The 18,835-nt window shown below is 49.4% G+C and overlaps 1 protein-coding gene across 8 annotated transcripts in view; it reads right to left on the bottom strand.

Moving 5' to 3' along the window:
- The window catches only part of AMPD3 (adenosine monophosphate deaminase 3), a 44,428-nt gene that overhangs the window by 19,122 nt on the left and 6,471 nt on the right, over positions 1 to 18,835 (bottom strand). For 7 of the 8 annotated variants that reach the window (XM_005873964.2, XM_005873966.2, XM_005873965.2 and 4 more), the window contains exons 2-4: positions 14,794 to 15,019; positions 4,494 to 4,698; positions 1,736 to 1,898 (exon numbers count right to left, since the gene is read on the bottom strand). In XM_005873964.2, coding sequence (XP_005874026.1) covers positions 1,736 to 1,898; positions 4,494 to 4,698; positions 14,794 to 15,014 — 589 coding nt within the window. In that variant the 5' untranslated portion in view covers positions 15,015 to 15,019. Of the gene's footprint in view, positions 1 to 1,735; positions 1,899 to 4,493; positions 4,699 to 14,793; positions 15,020 to 15,425; positions 15,444 to 18,835 lie in introns of those variants that run through there. The other variant, XM_014545868.1, reaches the window with a different exon arrangement.

Here is an 18,835-nt window from a genome sequence, read left to right as displayed (position 1 = left end):
ACCCTCCCACTCCCCACCCACCCTGGCATCTCACACCCCCTTCCCCGCTTGACTTTGTTTCCTTAGCACCTATGACTATAAAATAAGTTCACTTAGTTATCCTGGGTGGTACATGTTTGTCTGGTTCGTTTCTGCATCCCCATTTCCTAGAATAATCCCTGGAACGTGGCTGGCAAGTTTTTAAAATTTAACTGAAACGAACTGAAGCCTCCTGGGCACTTCAGGGCCACCAGGTGCACTGAAAAGGGCAGCTGTGTCCTCTCCTAATAAGACAGCACCTGGGACTGCCCCGCGGGCACAACTATCCCTGTCCTCCCACGGCCAGGGCAGCCGAGGGGCTAAGGCGCCCCCCACCCCCAGGTGAGCACAGAATAAGGCTGGTCTCCCACAGAGCAAGGAATGCCAACCGCTATGGGTTGAGTTAGCCCATGGTGGGCAGGAAGCTACTCCTGGCTATTGCCCAGCTATGAGATGCTGAGCAAACCACTTTACCTCTGATCCTGTCTGCTCATCTGAGGATGACACACCCTGCCTTCACAGCCCATTGTGAGGGCTGCAAGAGTGGGTATAGGAGAATGCTTTGTAAATAGCAATGCCCGACATGTAAATTACTGGGCATTATTCTCATAATGACTTTTCCTGACTTTTGCTAAGCTCTGTCTCTGGCCAAGGAACAGGTTATGCTTCACAGCAGTGGAACTGGGGGCTCCTGCTCTGCTCAGAGTCCCTGAGACGTGCCAGTGGCCTGTGAGATGCCAGCAGTACGAAGGCCTGAGTGAAGCCACAGCCCCCCTGGGTGCTCTGCTTTGTAGAAAATACACATTTGACAGTCATTCCTGCCGGCCTTTGCCAAAAATGGGGCAGGTGGGATCAACTTCCCTCCGACAAACAGGGAAATGGGTGAGAAGGGCTGAGATTTACCCAGGGCCCCTGGTGGTAACAGATACTCAAAGTCCAGGTCTCAGAGCTTCAAGCAGGCCAGAAATGGCACCAACTACACCCAGGGGGCAGCCTGGATCATGGGCACTGGCACACCATCAGGCCCTTACTGGCTCCCACCCCCCACCACCACCAACTTTCAATATTGAGGTTTCCTGTGGTGCTCATTCATCTCACAGTCTCTACTGCTCCTGGGTCCTTCCCCGGCCAAATAGAGCCCACCAGAAATGATCCTGCCCTCGCCAATCTCCCAAACCCACAGCATAAACCAGCTTCCATTTACTGAACACTCACTAGGTGCCAGGACGGCACTCACTGCTTCACATTCATTCCTTCATGCAATCCTCTCAGCAGGCCCAGGTGACAGGTACTATTAGTGTTCCCATTTTACAGACTGAGAAACTGAGGTTTGGAGAAATCTTTGCCCAAGAAAGTGGCAGAGCTTAGATCAGGTAGGTTTGACCCCCAAGCCTACCTCCCCTATCCCAGAACATGCCTCCTATCTTTTCCCCAACCCCCCCCCCCCCCCACACACACACACACACACTAATTTGGCATTTAATGTCTGATCATGTTTTTTAAAATACCCCACATGACTGCCTGTCTCCCTGGAAAACTCCCAAGGTCCAGACTTTCATCTCTCTCCTAACTTCCACAGCTCAGTTCTGTAGGGGGTGAAGCCAGCACCCTGCCCTTACAACACCATCCAGGGGAAACAGATCCAGCTAGGAAAAAGTCCTGACCAACTCTTAGACCATGTCCACTTGGAACCCCACCTGCAGCCACAGCACCGTACCTGGGAGGCCCTCTCCTGGAGATGCTGTATCCACCCGGGAATGACCCAAGTACTGGGCTGTGGTCCGTGGGAAACGGTGATAGGCAAGCCGGGCATATTTCTCCCGGATCATCAGGGCCTTGGCCAGGCTCTTGGCGGCCTGCTCGTAGTCCTCCACGGTGATCTGCAGAGGAAGGTGTGCAGGAAGAGTTCATGTAGCCGGCCTGAGACCGCTGTCCTTAGCAAGACCTGCTGCAAGGCTGGCCCTTGCTGGCAGCTGGGAACTGGGTTTCGGGAGCATTCCCACCATTCCCTGACTTGTAAGAGTGGTTCATTGTGCCTACGCTGCTTGCACAAACAGGGTTATACTGAACACCTGATTTCCTTCTGGGAGTCTGGAATGTGGGGCTGTGCTATGCAGGTGTGAGACCAGCCTCAATAAAAGCCTTGGGCACTGAGTCTCTCATGAGCTTCCGTGATAGATGACACGTCACACGTGTTGCCACCCTCTGAATTAAGTGTGCTGCAGTGAGTCCGCTGGGAGACGACCTCCCCTAGACTCTGCCCCGGGGACCTGTCCTCTGGGCTGGTTTTGCTCTGTCTCCTTTCGCTGTAATAAATCCTAGTCAGAGTACAGCTATGTGCTGAGCCCTCGGAGTCCTAGCAAATCCCTGACCTGGGACAGTCTCGTGGACCCACACAGGAGGAGAGTTAGGTAGGGAGGCAGCTACTCCGCCTGCACACCCCCAGCCAGCCTCCAGTGCTGCTGATTACAGCACAAGCCTGCGGCTGCACCCAGCACACAGAGGCAAAGCCTGGACCGTGTCCCTCAGGAGGGTGAGCATCTTCGCTCTCAGCTGATGGGTCCTTTGGAGGTAATAATAAAAACGTCTGCCTGCTCACTCTGCTGCTTTGCCGCCCCCAGGCTCTCACCCAAATTCACCCAGCCACAAGCATTTAGGGACCGATCTCGTGTGCTAGACCCTCTCCATAGATTTCATTGGGTCCTCACTGCAACCTGTTTTACAAATGGGGGAACCGAGGCCCAGCGAGGATAAATCACGCGCCAGGAAGTCACAACATCAAACTGCAGAGCCTGATATGACTGATTCCCAAAGCCCAGGGATGTTCTGCTTCCCCAGAGCTGCCTCGTGTTCAAAGACGGATGAGATAAACTCCCACCTCATCAGTCTTAGTCAGTTTGGGAAGGATGCGTGGGGCAGAATCTGAACGCGCTCGGGAGACGGGCAGCTAAACTGTCATAACAGCGGATATGTGACACAGCAAAGGGCGGACAAGATGCGGGTGGGAGGAGCGTGGGAGGGCTGAGGCCTGAAAGTGTCCTCCTCTGCTTTAATGAAAAAATCACTTTAGTTTTGAAACATTTTAAACATACAAACAAGCACTGGCAGACACCCAGAGCTAACAATTTTAATATTTTTTCATCATGGTTTCAGATCTCTTATAGGTTTGAAGAAATAAATCATCACAGATGCAGCCAAGGGCACATGCCTGGGTTGCGGGCTCGATCCCCAGTAGGGGGCGTGCAGGAGGCAGCTGATCAATGATTCTTTTTCATCATTGATGTTTCTATCTTTCTCTCCCTCTCCTTTCCTCTCTGAAATCAACAAAAATGTACTTTAAAAAAATAAAATGACAATTTGCAGGTGTTTGGAATGTTTGCACTGTTGCTGGTAGCAACTTTAAAATAATTTTTTAAAAAAAGAACAAGGAAGTTCTTTAATGATATGGCATTATCTCCAGGAGGTACTGTTAAGTGAAAAAAAGCTAGGCTCAGTTATATCATGTGTATAGTAAACTACCGTTTGTGTACAAATAAGCGAACCATGTGTATATAATTAATTGCAGGTACACAGGCCAGGTATGTGAGAACACACAAGAAATCAAGCCAAGGGCTGCCTCTGAGAAAGGGAACTGGGTGCTGGAGAACTATATAATTTGGGTTTTTTAAAATATTTTGTACCATATGCAAGGATTCTCTATTGCCTCCAAAATAATATATGTTGTTATGGCTAGGGGGAAATGTGTAAGAAGAGTCGTAAGCCACTTTGCTTTCTCTGGTATAGTATATATTCTAAAACTACCGTGAAAAAGGAAAGAGAAAGAGAATAACACGGTCAACTGAGGCACAAGCAGTAGGTTGAGGGCCAGGGAGATAGAACCAAACTTAACCCCAGCACTAACTTTAGTGATATTTCTCTTTCTGAGTAAGCAATAAAAATGCATCCTCCTACCAGGTGAAATTAGCACATTTTCAGTGACTGAGTTAACTGACTTGGTGTGTACATCAGCTCATTCACTTCCTCATCAGCACCCTCTCTTCCTGGCTGGAGGGCTAACCTATATCTAAGGATGCTGAGAGAGCCGAATCAGCAAACCAGTCAACAACAGGACTTTGAATCCATTCAATATCTGGGAACATTAAAGGGGCACCTTCCTCAATGGGCTTCAGGGCAGAGAACACAGGGAACTGATAGGCCATGGGCACAGCGTGCCAGCTCACAGCCCAGGCCCTCCTCACAGGAATGGACAGCACCCTAGACACCCATACCCCACAACCTCAGCCAGGACCCTCCTTTTCTAATTCCTATACCTCCTGCCCACTGCCAGACACCTACAGACTGGGCCAGGCTTCAGGGCTGGGCATAACCCAATGGCCCAACGGGCTCTGGCCTCTGCACAAGGCACATACCACCCTCACACGGCCCCCAGGGGATCCCACGGAGAGGGAGAGTAGGGCGAGTGGGAGACACCTTACCCCGGCACAGTAATCTCCGCTGATGGTTACCCGCTGGTACTCGGGCATGGCAAAAGGTGCTGGCGCGAGCTGGCAAGTGGCTCCAGGGAGCACAGGTGTTGCAGGAGACATGGCTGGAGTGGTTGTCGGGGGGCCCTTCCAATCTGGCTGCGTTGGCATTTGCAGAGACAGGGACTGGGACCGAATCATCTTGAAACTTTTCTTTCTAAAAGCCAAGCACAAGGAAAAGGGGGAGGTGTCAGTAGCTAATTGGGGCAAGTGATAAAGAGTCTTGTTATACCCGTGGCAGGAGAATTTTGCTCTGATTAGTCACTGATGTTGGTCTTATTGTTAAGATCTAATTAGTTATGTTTTCCTCTTAAACTCACCTGCGTAAGATACAAAACAGCCATCCAGACACCCATCGCTGTGGTCACTAAGAACGGTCATGGGCTGTTTGCTCTGTTAAGAGGAGGACAGACCATCCTGCAGAGGTCTAACCCCGAGGACAGAAGAGGACAATGCCAAGTCAACCAGCATGCTGTCTTCAGACAACCCAAAGTCTAAGTCCCAGCGTATGACAGTCTCAGGAAGGACTATGAGCAGGGTCACAGAGAGAAGTGACACTATTGCCGAACCAGTTTGGCTCAGTGGATAGAGCGTCGGCCTGCAGACTGAAGGGTCCCAGGTTTGATTCCGGTCAAGGGCATGTATCTTGGCTGAGGGCACATCCCCACTGGGGGGCGTGCAGGAGGCAGCTGATCAATCTCTCTCATCGATGTTTCTGACTCTCTATCCCTCTCCCTTCTTCTCTGTAAAAAATCAATAAAATATATTTAAAAAAAAAAAAAGAAGTGACACTATTTCCCAGAGTTGGAAATTTGGAGCATTGGCGCCAGAAGACATCAAGACCATGAACCAGTCACACCTCACTGTTTCATAAAAGTCAGGGACCAAGAGAAGGGAAAGGGCTTACTCAAAGTCACAAGGCAAGGTGGCAGCTAGCCCTGGGCCTCCTTCCTCCCTGGTACCTGCTCCACCCCCTTTACCCCGGCTGCTCCTTCCTCGAGGCTGCCATGAGCCTTCCTAGCTGCTTCTGCCTGGCAGGCACAGACCTGAGTCTATTATGGAAAACTGATTAATCAGCATCAATTTCAGGTCCCTCTGGACCTGTCACCTTGGCACCAATAGATGACTTTACAAACTCTTGGAGAAGTGGGCACAACAGTTTAAAATGCTACATCTCGCTCACCCACCCAACGTGGCTCAGTGGTTGAGCATCAACCTATGAACCAGGAAGTCATGCCAGGGTTATGGGCTCAATCCCCAGTGTGGGGCATGCAGGAGGCAGCCGATCAATAATTCTCTCTCATCATTAATGTTTCTATCTCACTCTCACTCTCTGAAATCAATAAAAACATATTTTTTAAATGCTACATCTCATGCTTATTTGCAATGCTGATTTGTGAATACTCACCTTCCTCATTAACTAAATAGTAATGTTTCCAATGACAACATCCCAAGTCTTAGGATCCCAGGAAGGGAATTAACAGCAGTGAGGTGAGGCCCTGAACACTCCGCTCTCTCTTGTCTCTCTCTGCCTCCAGTGGAGCCCAGCCCCCTAGCATTGCCACCCCGTGGTGTCAGAGCCTACAGCCACCAGCAAAGGACTGGGTGACAACCATGACCCACCAGAGTCCACAGAGCCCCTCCTCTTCTCTAGGCACCAGTGACACCTATAGAGTGTGGAGAAATTGGTTAATCTCTAAAAGAGTCTCATGGCTCACAGGAAGCAGCTGACTTCCTCCTGGCTCTTGGCCAGATCTCCTCACAGACCCACAGGTGATTTTTCAGGAACCACAGTTCCTTCCCTTGTTTATACACCCACCACTTGCCATGGCTCGCTGGTCCTCATCACCTCTTTGGGACAAGGCTGTTTACACCTGGAAAGTGGAGGCGACCACTTTCCCAGAGACCATCCTTGCCCAGCCCCTGGTCCTGCATAACAGGTGCACTGCGTTGTTTGGGAAACTCAGCCTGAACGAACGCCAGGAGCCTCGGCCCAGGCCTCCCCAGCCTGCCATCCATTCATCACACAGAGCTGAGCCAAGGACGATGCCAGCTCATGTCAGTCCATCATCACCCTGAGTAATGAGGTTCTCACTTTCGCATTGTTTGGACATTCGCAATTAGAGGAAGAGCCATGCTTTGGGCTCCCTCTCACATTCTGACAGGCTCCCTTGAGCCCCATGAGACTGGCTTCTGTGTCACTCACAAGCCTGCCAGGTCACTGTTGTTAATCTCTAAGCCAAGTGCCACACATGCTTCAGCCAGTGCCGCCTGATGGCTGGTCCCGCCAAGGAGAAGCAAGGTGACGTGTAAGGTAAGAACAGTAAAAAAAAAGCACCCCGCGATCAGAAAGCTGGGAGGCTGGCTAAGCCAACACCCCACCAGGCTTGTCCTAGAAATGTCCACATCCTTCTCCCCACTGAGGAAGCCAGTGTCCACATGCTAGTGTCCAAAGAATTCTCCTTCTTGGAGACGTCCATTATGGCTCCAGCTTTGGTCACATGTGAACATCCGCAGGCTGGAGCTCAGACTTTGCAGACACAAGGTTTAACACCAGATGAGTCAACTCCTCCTCGGGGCCCACTCATCTTAGGAAAGGGCTTGGAGTAACCAGCGCTAACCACTAAGTCTGTGTCTCAGATAACTGGGAAAGCTCAATGGAGTCCATGGGGAGGGCCCTGTGTTCATGTTCTCTTGCTGCGTAACAAGTTGCCACAGCCAGATGGCTTCAACAACATACAACACACATCTGCAGCTGAGAAGTCTGGGCAGGCATGACTGGGCTCAATGCTCAGGGTATCGAAGGGCAAAATCAAGATGATGGTCACACTGAGTTCCTATGTGGAGACTCTGGGAGAAAATCCACTCCCAAGCTCACTTAGGGTATTGGCAGATTCCAGTCCCATGGGACCACAGCCTGGGGCCCCTGGTTCCTTGCTGGCTCCTGGGCAGGTGTCGCTTTCTTGCACACAGACACCCTCCATCTTCAAAGCCACATGACTTTGGTTCCAGTGCTCCAAATCTCTGACTCCCCCCTCTACGACCAGCCTGTGATTAGGTGATGCCCACCTGGTAACATCCCCAGGTCCACTGTGCCACATACCACAGCATAATCACAGGAGTGATGTCTCATGATATTCAAAGGGTCTGGAGATTAGGGAGGGACATCATAAGCCCATATCTAGTGTCCATTCTATACAACCGAGGCTCAGCCAACAAAAATGAGAGCAGCAGCTGTGTGTGTGTGTGTGTGTGTGTGTTAGTGTGTTTGTGCACACACACACACACACACACACACACACATCCTTCTTTCCCTCTCAAGACCACCTGAAGCTCCCCATATGTGTCACAACAATAAAAGCTTACCATAACTGTTATCTGAATTTTAGAACCATGGGGGTCTCCTGGCTGGAAAGGACTTTAAAGATGATATATTCCAACCCTCTCACAGCAGCAGCTTTTGCTTGAATATCTCCAGTGACAGAGAGCTCACTACATTTCTGAATAACACATCAGCATTCGATCGTATTCAAAAAACCATCTGCCAAGCACCTACTCTGGGCCAGGCCAGTGTTAGACACATAAACACAAGGTGAACAAAACACGATCCATTCCATTTGTTAGAAAGCACTTCCTTTTGATGGGCCAAGATCTGTCTGTCCACAGGCGCACCTGCTGCACCTCGTGCCACCCCTGGGGCACCAGAGGAAGCCAGCTCACTCTGCCACAGCTGGCACACCCCCTCCTTCCCTGCCCACATGTCCCCCTGACAGACACACACTCCTGCCAAAACTCTGGCGGGGTGTGGGGCTATGAGGACACCAGCTCCAGGCCAGGCCAGAGAGCCCACGGGCCAGGAAGCAGCTTCATCCTCCTGGGCCACAGGGACCTTCTTGCCTGACCAGCTTGTCAACACAAGATGGTGAACGGCCTTTCTCCGTTGTTCTGATGCCCGCACCAGCATGCTCTAGGGCCCTTGGCTGCCTCTGCCATTCATGGTGTCCTAACTCTTCCCCTGTCCCCCTCCCTAGCCCTCCTCAGCTCCTGGGAACCAGATGTCCCAGAGTCTTCAGTCATAACATTTGATTTATGTGCTAAGCCCAAGGTAAGAAGCAGGGCCCCTCTTGCTCTTCTAGAGAACAGCTGGCATCTTCCCAGGGGCCTTTGCAGCCCACCGCCCTGTGTAGTCTGCCCAGAGGACTGCCAGGCAGGGAGCGGCACCAGAGCAAACCTTTCCCCAAAGGCTCTCAATTATGTACAAAGAATCAGGGGCCACAGGGGGACCCTCTCTAGTGAATAATCTACCGTGTGCCAGGCCCTGGGGGTAGATGGATTGATGAAATTTAACCCTGACTCCAGGGGCTGACCGGTAATGGCACTGATGGTTGGACAGTTCATCAGACAACGTGCTTGGTGTGTGAGGAAGCCTTGGTTGTTGGGGATCCCAGAGGAGACACCTGATCCAGACTTGGGGCAGGTGCAGCGGAGCAGCAGGCCAGAGAAGGCTCCCTGCATCACTTCCTTCTGATAGAGAACCCTCACCTATGGCTGTCTCCTCTCCTTCCCTCCCTCCTGACCAAGGGCCGGTCTCCATTCACCTGCCATCTCCCTAGCTCCCCTTCCCCAGGCCTTCCCAGCTGCCCTTCTCCAGAAAGATCCCAGAGGTCAAAATGAAGTACAAGCTTTACTACCTTTTAAATTAAGTTTTAAATGCTCCATTCTCAACTGGAAAAAGCAGATGAACTGGCTGTTTCAAATGAAGTTCCTTTGTCAATGGCCATGAATGAACAAGTTACCTCCCCCAGATTGAAGAAGTTTCATAAAATAAAATGATGTAACAGCACTTTATCTGGGCTATCCGCAATTCATAACAAGTATCTATTTACCTGCTTTCCTCAGTACATTCTTGAGGAAGTTGCTGTTTTGGAGAGCTACATTTTTCAGATCACGTCTGTCCCCTAATTTTTAAAAATACCAACTTTGGTGTGGCTTTTTACAATGAAAATCATAATCCTGAGTCTTAGTCAGAGCGTGCTGCACATAATCTAAAGTTCTCTCGGTGACTCAGGGTCATCATTGTACGATCCAGTCACCATCGTCAAGGCGTTTTGCTCTGAGACTGCAGTGCGTCAAATTCTTCACCTGCTTTTCACAATTGTTCCGTTTCCTCCCTCACTGTTGCCTGTCTAATACTAACAATAATAAAAACAGGAATGCTAATAATGTTCCCAGCACTGTGCTAAGCAGTCATGCGTATTAGCTCATTTAATTCTCACAAGATGGGTCCTTTAATTACACTCACTGCACAGATTGAAAATGGTTCTCCTGCAGTTAGAAGACGCGCCCAAGGCCAGACCTGAGAAAAGACAGGGCTGTCATTTGAACCCAGTGGGCTGGATCCAAAGCCTGGGCTCATAATCACCACACATCCCTTCTGCGATCCTGTCTCTAGAAGTTCTTCTCTCACTTCCAATTTGCTTCCTTAAATTTGATACCATATGATCTCACTTCAATGTGGACTCTAATGAACAAAATAGAACCAGAGGCATGGATACATGGAACAGACTGGCAGATGTCAGAGGGAGATGGGTGGGACAGACGGGATGAAAGAAGGTGAAGAGATTAGCCAAAGAACATGTATGCAGCGTGGTGATGGTCAGAGGGAGTGGGGACAGGGGCTGGGCAGAGGTGGGTAAAGGAGGGTGGGGTGGTGAAATGAGGGACATCTGTAATAGTGTCAGCAATAAATTTTTTAAAAATTGTCACAGGATAAGAAACAAGATCACCAGCTTATTAGAATCTGTGCAACGTAATAATAAATAGGAGATGGGATGGAAATATTGGGAGGATGATAGCTAAAAGGTATAGGTTTCTTTTGGGGATGATAAAAATATTCCAGCCCTAACTGGTGGTGATGGTTGCACAACTCTGCAAATGTAATAAAAACCACTGAATTATATATCTTAAATGGGTGGATAGTGTGTTATATGGATTACATCCCAATAAAGTTATTTAAAAAGAAGAAATAGGAGAGGCCAGAGAGCATTAATGTGCATTTTGGTTGCTCAGAAATTTTTCGTGTTGTCAATGTTGGCTAAGTTTCAACTATGTACTTGTTAGGTGAACTCGGGCTAGGTAATATGAAGAGATTCAAAGTGAACAAAAGATAGCTTCTGGGCACCACCGGGCTTTACCTGTCTTCTTGTCTTTGCCTCCTGACTTTGATTCCATAGACTGCCCACCCCTCCCTCTCACCGTGAGCCGTCCCCCGTTCCCCCTCCCAGTGGAGACCTGGACAATACCATCTTCCTAAGGAGGCGGGGCCCTGCAGCAAGCCATCCCTGCTGGCCTCCTGATTGAGGCCTCGCCTATAAAAACACGTGCTTCTCCCAGCAGCCTGGGCACTGGCTTTCTGGACTCAGCCCCCAATGCTGGAAGGGAGCCGTCTGGGCCCAGTTCAGTTCTTATAGCCACTGGAATCCTACACAGCAAGCCACTGCGTTCTAGGCGCTCATCTTTCTTATTCACAGACCAAGTTTTTCTTTTTTGTAAGAAGCTATTTTACTTCCTGGTTCTATCTTATGCTTTTACAGTAGACTTAGAAGAGTCCTTTTTTTTTTTTTAATACAAGAGAAAAAGAAAATGGTTGTAAAAATAAAAAATTTAAAAAGCCTTCTCCAAGCACCAGGAATATCCAGACTTATCAGAGGAGCCAGGGCGAGGGAGGGCTTTTCCCAAACTGGAAGCCCCATCTCATGTCACAGTTTGAAACAAATCCACTGACTGCGAACTTGGAGGCCGGGGGGCTCCTTGCGGGAAAGCTCCCTGTCACCGTGTATACTCAGAATGTCAGGGAGGAGCTGGAGATGAAGAGGAGGCCGGGGAGAGGGTTCCTCCACTAAACTGGTCACACATGAACATTTGCATAACGGTACCTCTGCTGAGCAGTGAAACAGAAAGACAAAGGGGGGGGGGGCTTTGTTGGCAAAGTTTGTGAGGTAGTGACAAGAAAAAAAATACAATGAACATTATCCTCATGCTTTGAAAGAAAATGATGCGAGGGGGGGGGGGGGGGGGGGAGGCACGGCCCCAGAGGACACTGAGACATCAGCCAGGTAGTCCAGGGACCAGGCTGTCATTGGCAGAAAAAAAGCCAAGGGGTAGAGTAGAGATTCGGCCCAGTTTCTCTCCATCTCATTCAGAAGCGGCCAATTATATATTGGGGAGCCACACCCATGTTGCTCCAGTGCCTACGACGGAGACAAGGACCCCACCCCCCCCCTAACAGTGGGAGAGCCTCGTGGGCAAAGTGTGGGGTTCTGCATTCAAAAGATAGGCGCTGTTGTTTTTAATGCTCCTTTTTAAATGTCTTTCATTGATTGCTGATTTTTTTAATGTTTTAAAATTCCCATATATTGCCAACACCATAATAAAAGTGTTTATTTCTTGACAATCTTTTTACATATTTCACTATGATATAGGTATGTACATTTGACTATGCTTATTCCAAACCATTTTCTTTGTTTCCACAGCAAAAGACGTGAGTTTTAGTCCCTGCTCTATCACTTACTTGCTACGTGTCCTTGTGCAAATTAACTTCTCTGAGCCTTAGTTTCCTAATCCGCAAAATCGAGGTCATAAGAATATCCACTTACTAAGATGCAGGGATTACAGAAGGAAGGTAAACTGGGCAGCCCAGCACTTCATCCACGGCAAGAAGCAGCTGCTATTGCGGCCCGTCTCCATCTCAGCAGCAGGAAGTTGGATAGGGAACACATGCATGGGGTTTACTGTGACCCGGGCCCTGTCCTGAGCCTTTTACAGATGTTAACCCCCTCATTCCTCAGGACACCTCATGAAAGCGACTACTATTACCATCCTCATTTTATAGATGAGGAAGAAACAGGACACAGAGAGGTTTCTTAATTTGCCCCGGGGTCACAGAGCTCACTGGTGAGTGGCAGAACACAATGGTGCCGGGAGCTGTGGCCACCCCAACGCAGCATCTGTGGTGAAACAGGGGAAACAGTATCTTTCCTCTGCTGCACACCCACCGCTCACCAACACAGGCCGAGTCCTGGGCTGGATCCCGGGGTGCAGTGGGAGCCAGATACAAGGAGCTTCCAGTCTAAAGGGAAGCACACCATGACCACCACAACCTAGGACGTAGGGAGAGAACAACATTTCTGGAGAGGAATTTGCAGAAGAATATCTGGAATCACAGAGCACCATTTGCACTTGGAGGAAGATAGGAAACAGTCTCTTTTTACAGACGTCTGGCCCAGTGTTTCTCTGTAATGGAAACTGGAGTCAGAGACCTCTTATTCCTGGTAATGAAAAAACGCCAGGACCCCTCTTTACTAAAGATTTAAAGGCTTATTCAAAAGACAAAGTAGGTCCTACAGACCAGTCAGCCCATGAAGTCTCTATTTGAGAAGCCAGGGCGGTGGGACAAGGGTCTCTACAGTCATGCCCTTCTTTGCCCACCAGGGATGACCATGCCGCTGAGCCTGGGGCCACCCCTCCTCTCCCAATACAAGGCTGGCACTCAGAGTTGGCCGATGGCAACAACAACCCCTTCACTTCACGGGCTCACAGCCCCTCTGAGAAAGGAGAGCATTTATTTTCTGGGTGGTGAAGCTCTGTTCTTGCCTTTGTACCAATACTCGACATTTTACTTCTTCCCAAAAAAAGTTAAGGGAAGACTGAACTTCTACTCTACCAAGAAAGGAAAGGACTTACCTTTCAAAATAAGGAGGTGCCTTAGGAAGAACCTGATTGCAGAAGAGACCCCAGTTCCATTACGTTAGCTATTGAAGTCTGCAGTACGCTGGCCAGGCAGGCGTCCAGCCAGACCCCCACTGGACACTTCATCAAAGACTTTTACTCTTTAATTCTGCCCTCGCAGGTGAGATAAACTGTGAGAGGGTGAGGGCTCCCCACTGCACTTGGACCAAGATCCAAACTTCTTATCGGGGAGCACAAGGCCAGTCTGATCTGATGACTGTCCCGGCGCTTGCTTACCCCTTTAACCACACCTCTACCCCACATGGGCCTTGAAGATAGAGGGCCTTTGTACGGCTCTCACCAGCTCTGCACATAGCTGGGTCCTTTACACCCTTTACATCCTTTACAGCTACAATGTCACTTCCTCCAAGAAACCTTCCCTAACGACCCCTTCTGAAAAAGGACTATCCCCCACCCCCACCCCACCCATGCACACACATCTTTTTCTTCTCTCTCAACTCCTCTTCATCTCCTTCAGAGCCCCTGGCCTGGGCCTGGACCTGTTTGTCCTCAGATTCACTCCTCACCCTCCCCTGTGTTCCCCTATGCGTCAGCTGCCTTCTGGCTAGGTTTGGCCGATGGCAACCACGGGAGAAAACTGGAAGGTGCCATAAGTATTAAAGCCAGGTATCTCCTGCGTCCGTCTCTACCTTGGGAGGCATCTCTGCAGCTGTTGCCTTTCCTCCTTGGCTCCAGTGTCCACGGGAAAGGCCACCGCAGTCCCAGCTTCTCCGCCTCGGGCTCCAGCAACGCCACCTCTTTCCACTGACTCTCCAGCTGACAGTGGTAGCTGCTTCCTACTGTGCCCAATCTCTGGGTGGCCCCCTCCCCCCTGCTTGTTCTCAGTTCTCTACCACCTCTGTAACCAACTCCCTGCATGAAATCCTATTTCCAGTACTCACGTGGTTTCTGTTTTTCTGATTACACCTGACTAACACTGCACATAATTTGTCATTTTTTAATTAATTTGTTTAATTTTTTAAATAATTTACTTAATTATTGCCTAGACCACTGTAAACGCTACAGGGGAGGGACTACATCTATCTTGTTCTTTATTACATCCCCATTGCCCAGTATAGGACCCGGTACACAGTGAGCTGAGTTAATTAACAATGCAAAGTACTTGTCAAGTGATGAAAAGAAGTAAAATTGGTATTTCCCAAGAAATCCTAAAATTTACAAAAAGAAAATAGCAATTTCATTTGGAAATAGTGTGTATTTATGTACTTGGTTCATTATTAAAACAACAGCAAAGAGAGAGCGGGTTTTTTATGTTTTCAACTAAACAGACACACCGAAATGTCCTGCATGAACTAAGTGATGGTCAAGTGGTTTTGGCTAAGAAGTAAGCTCAGCTCCCAGGGACAGGCCAGTTCCCATGAGCCACCTCAACTAGGGATGAACATCCACAGGCGGCCTGGGTCTGCACAACTGTGCACACGACAGTTGAGTCGTGGGGACAAACCTTTTCACGGTCTCCACCGACTCCTGCTCCGCCAGCTCCTTCTGCAGCTCCCTCTCCTTGGCCTCCTTCTGGCCGATGGGGCAGTCCTCGGGGACGGTGAAGAGGGACAGGGCATCTTTGCTGTCCTCTTCTCGGAGCACTTTAGCAAACACCTTCTCGGCCAGGAGCCGGACTTGCTCGTCCACCTCAGAGATGTTCAGCTTGGGGAACTGGCGCGGCATCTCGGCTAACAGAGAAAGAACAAGCATTAACCTTCACGAATTACTGGGTGGCCGGAGTCACTGTGCAGGGAGGAGAAGGTACTGAAATAAGGGCCAGGCCCCCAGTCCTTGGGGTCAGCTGCCTACTCAGGATTTCCCCTGACAAAACCCAGCATGCCAATGTCTAGAACTAGCTCAACAAGTAGCTGGATGTGAAGAGTGCAGGGCCAGTTGCATTCCATGAGAAAGCAAGTGTCCGGAAGTCAAAGAACGGACTGTCGCTAAGTATGCTCCCATTGGCCTGAACTCAGGATCCGAAGCACGCCTGCAGCCCTGCCTTTCCCAGCTCTGTTTCCGTGGGGGAGAAGGGAGAGGTCAGCACCCTCCTCCCGCAGACTGAGGAGGCCATTCCAGGTGCAACAGTGACCAAACCTCATTCCCACTGCACAGAGGGGAAGCCCAAAGCCCAAAGGGTTGGATGATTATCTTAAGGTCCCACAGGACGACAGCAGAGCCCTGGGGAATCCCAGGATGCATTCCTCTTCACATGAAACAAGGCCGTTTGCTGAAAAGAAAGAATTTTCAATCACGGTTCCACAGTCTTCCAAGTCCTCTGGAACTTCTAAGACACAACAAATACAATACAGGAGTCCCCCACCCCCCATATCTATGGGGAATATGTTGCAAGACCCCCAGTGGAAGCCTGAAACCCCAGATAATACTGAACCCTATATATATGATTTTTTAAAAATATATTTTTATTGATTTCAGAGAGGAAGGGAGAGGGAGATAGAAACATCAATGATGAGAGAGAATCATTGATAGGCTGCCTCCTATATGTCCCCTACTGGGATCGAGCCCAAAACCTGGGCATATGCCCTGCCTGGGAATAGAACTATGACTTCCTGGTTCCTAAGTCGATGCTCAACCACTGAGCCACACAGCTGGGCAATATACTATGACTTTTTTATACATGTGTACCTATGATTAAGTTTAATTTATGAATTAGGCACAGTGGGAGATTAACAACAATAACTAATATTGAAAATAGAAATAGAAAAATTATAGCAATATACTGTAATGAAAGTTATGTGAATAAAAATTATGTGAATAGCTTTGGGGCCATTATTAAGTAAAATAAGGGTTCCTTGAACACAAGCACCGTGACACAGTCGATCTGATGACGGAGACAGCTAAGTGACTAACGGTGGGAAGCATCTACAGCGTGGGGACGCCGGACAAAGGGATGACTCACATCACGGGAAAGACAGAGCAGGCCCACACGAGATTTCATCACGCTGCTCAGAGTGGCATGCCATTTAAAATATAGGAATTGTTTATTTCTGGAATTTTCTATTTAATATTTCCATCCCACAGATCACCATGAGTAAGTAAAATCACAGGAGGTAAAACTGTGGATAATGGGGGGACTATTGTAAAGGTTTAGAGATGGGAATACTCTTTATCTTTCGCAGCCCAGCTGAAAAGTCAATTCCTGTAAGAGGCGTGCCCTATCCACTCCCCGCACACCGGTTTCTTACCGGCAGTGGCTGGCCTATATCACCTGGTTAGTGCCTTTCTTTTCTGTTTCTCTGCCTTTCTGTTTTGTTTTTTTCTAACACTTAGATAGCACTTATTAAGTGCATTCTGCCTTTATATTTATTACGTCTGTTAATCCTATTATTGCCATTTCACAGATGACACCATGAAGGCACAGAGAGCTCATTGGCCAGTGAGCAGAGACGTATGCCGTTCTCAGCCGTGGCTCCCCTGTCCTGTTCCTCTCTGAGCCTCTGCACAGGGATCTGAACCCAGCACCTGGTTCCATGTGTACTCTTAACCTGCGGCGCTGTGCCGCTTCTCTTTGTCCATCTGGGTGTCAGATGGACACGCAGCATCACACTTAGGGAATGGGTGAATACTGCATCCTTTCAACAGCCACCTCACCGGGAGTGGCTCTGGAAGAAGAGCTTCCTGTCCATCTATCTCCATGGTTTCTTTAGGGAAGGTTTAAAGAGAGAAGTGGCTTTGTCAGCCCAACAGATGAGGATGAAGGTGAGACAGTGCCCAGCTGGTGTCTGGCAGGGAGAGGAAGCAAATGCGGGGGAGGAGGGACTCAGTGAACAACCTTGGGACAGACATTCTCCGCATCTGCCCATTTTCTCAGCTGTGAGAAAAAGGGACTAGACTAAGCAGTCCCCAAGGCCTCCTCAGCTCTGAGTGCCTTAATTCTAGGTACCAGAGAGGTTTCCACTGCCCTGGAGGCTTGCTGCCAGGTCTTCTCTGCAGCACATGGGTCTCATTCATGACACAGACAGGAAGGAGACAAGCACGCTAGTAACGGGCAGTAAAGAACATCTGTGGGCCCCCTAACTGCGAAACCAATTTCCTCCTTCCCTCCGCACCAGGACCCTGCCTTTCCTGGGCCCCTCTCACCGTTAGGGGGTTGAGTGGGAGGGAGCTGGTTAGGACAGAGGAACCCCAACACACCACTGCTAGTCTGTGGTGGCAGAGATCAGGGCAACAGCAAAGGCCTGGCCTGCAAAGAGGAAGAACATAGCTGTCTAGAGATCACCATGTCCTACAGCAGAGAGAAGGGGAAGCTAGACACCATCAGAGCAGAGGCTGGGAGAAGGTGACAGGGGAGAGAAATGAAGAGAGACAGGGAACCAGATCCAGAAGGAGCTGTTAGGTCAGAACGAATCTGGACCTTCACCTCCCCTGTCTAACGCCACAGGTCAGGGGCGGACGTTTCAAAACCTCACATCTCAGAGGGAGACATCCTATAGGCCCCAGGCAAGGAACAGCCAAAGCCAAGAAACACCCACACCACTTAACACCCCCTAGAAACGACTTACAAGAAAAGAATCTGAAGGAAGGAAAATACACATGAGGTTTGCATGCGCAGCTTTAAAATGTCTGCATTAGAGCAGACTCACTTGAAAAAATTGTTAAGCAACCAAAATTGTAATTAAGAGGACAATACAGCCACATAAAAATGTCTTACACAATAACAGTAAGTAGGGAAGAAAATAAATACATAAAACAATACCCAGGCTTGGTTGCAAAGATCTGAACATGTAGCCCGCCCCTGGTGGACAAGGGCTGTAAGAGAGACATGCACTCAGATGGCCAGATGGCAGGACTGCCTGTGGGAGAGGCAATGTCTGATTCTGATCATTAATGCTGTTATCCCGTCATTTTAACAAACACAAAGGAGACAGAAAGGAAATGGAGACTGAAGAGTTTATAAAAAAGAGAGAAAGATAGAAAAACAAACTGTAACATTGCAGGTTTTGACAGTTAGGGTCCTCCCCCGCCGAACACACCCCAGGGAGGCCAGCCCAAAAGGAATCGCACCACTGAGACCCATCTCTGCATGAGCTCTCACCCTGGACAGAAGCTGCCCACCACCACCTTCCCATCCCCTACGCCTAACCCCACAAACACACACCAGCCACACACCCCAGGCCCCCTCGGGAATGGGCATCTGGGGGGTCCTTTGTGCCTGAGGGCTCTGATGCCCGATCCTGCCATGCTTTTCCATGAAGCATCTTTAACTTGCTCAAGCCAACAGAGCGTATTTTTCAGGATGTATCTTTCTACAAAAGATCCCCCTCTTTTTTTTTTTTTTAGCTTAAATCAGCCTTTTTCAAACCGGGTCCCTTAAGATGCCCATACCTATTGCTGGTAGAACAGGTCCTATAGTCAAGTATTAGGGAGATGCTACACCCCACAGCCTCTCCACCTAGATTCACAAGGCACATCAAAGACTCAAGGATCACAGAGTACCATGTCCCCACAGACACCCCCCCTTCCCCCCCCCCAACCCCCCATTCATA

This window comes from Myotis brandtii, unplaced genomic scaffold (assembly GCF_000412655.1).
Source record: "Myotis brandtii unplaced genomic scaffold, ASM41265v1 scaffold422, whole genome shotgun sequence".
NCBI lineage: Eukaryota > Metazoa > Chordata > Mammalia > Chiroptera > Vespertilionidae > Myotis > Myotis brandtii.
Note: the sequence above shows the minus strand (reverse complement) of the source record. Positions and strands in the feature narration are given on the sequence as shown.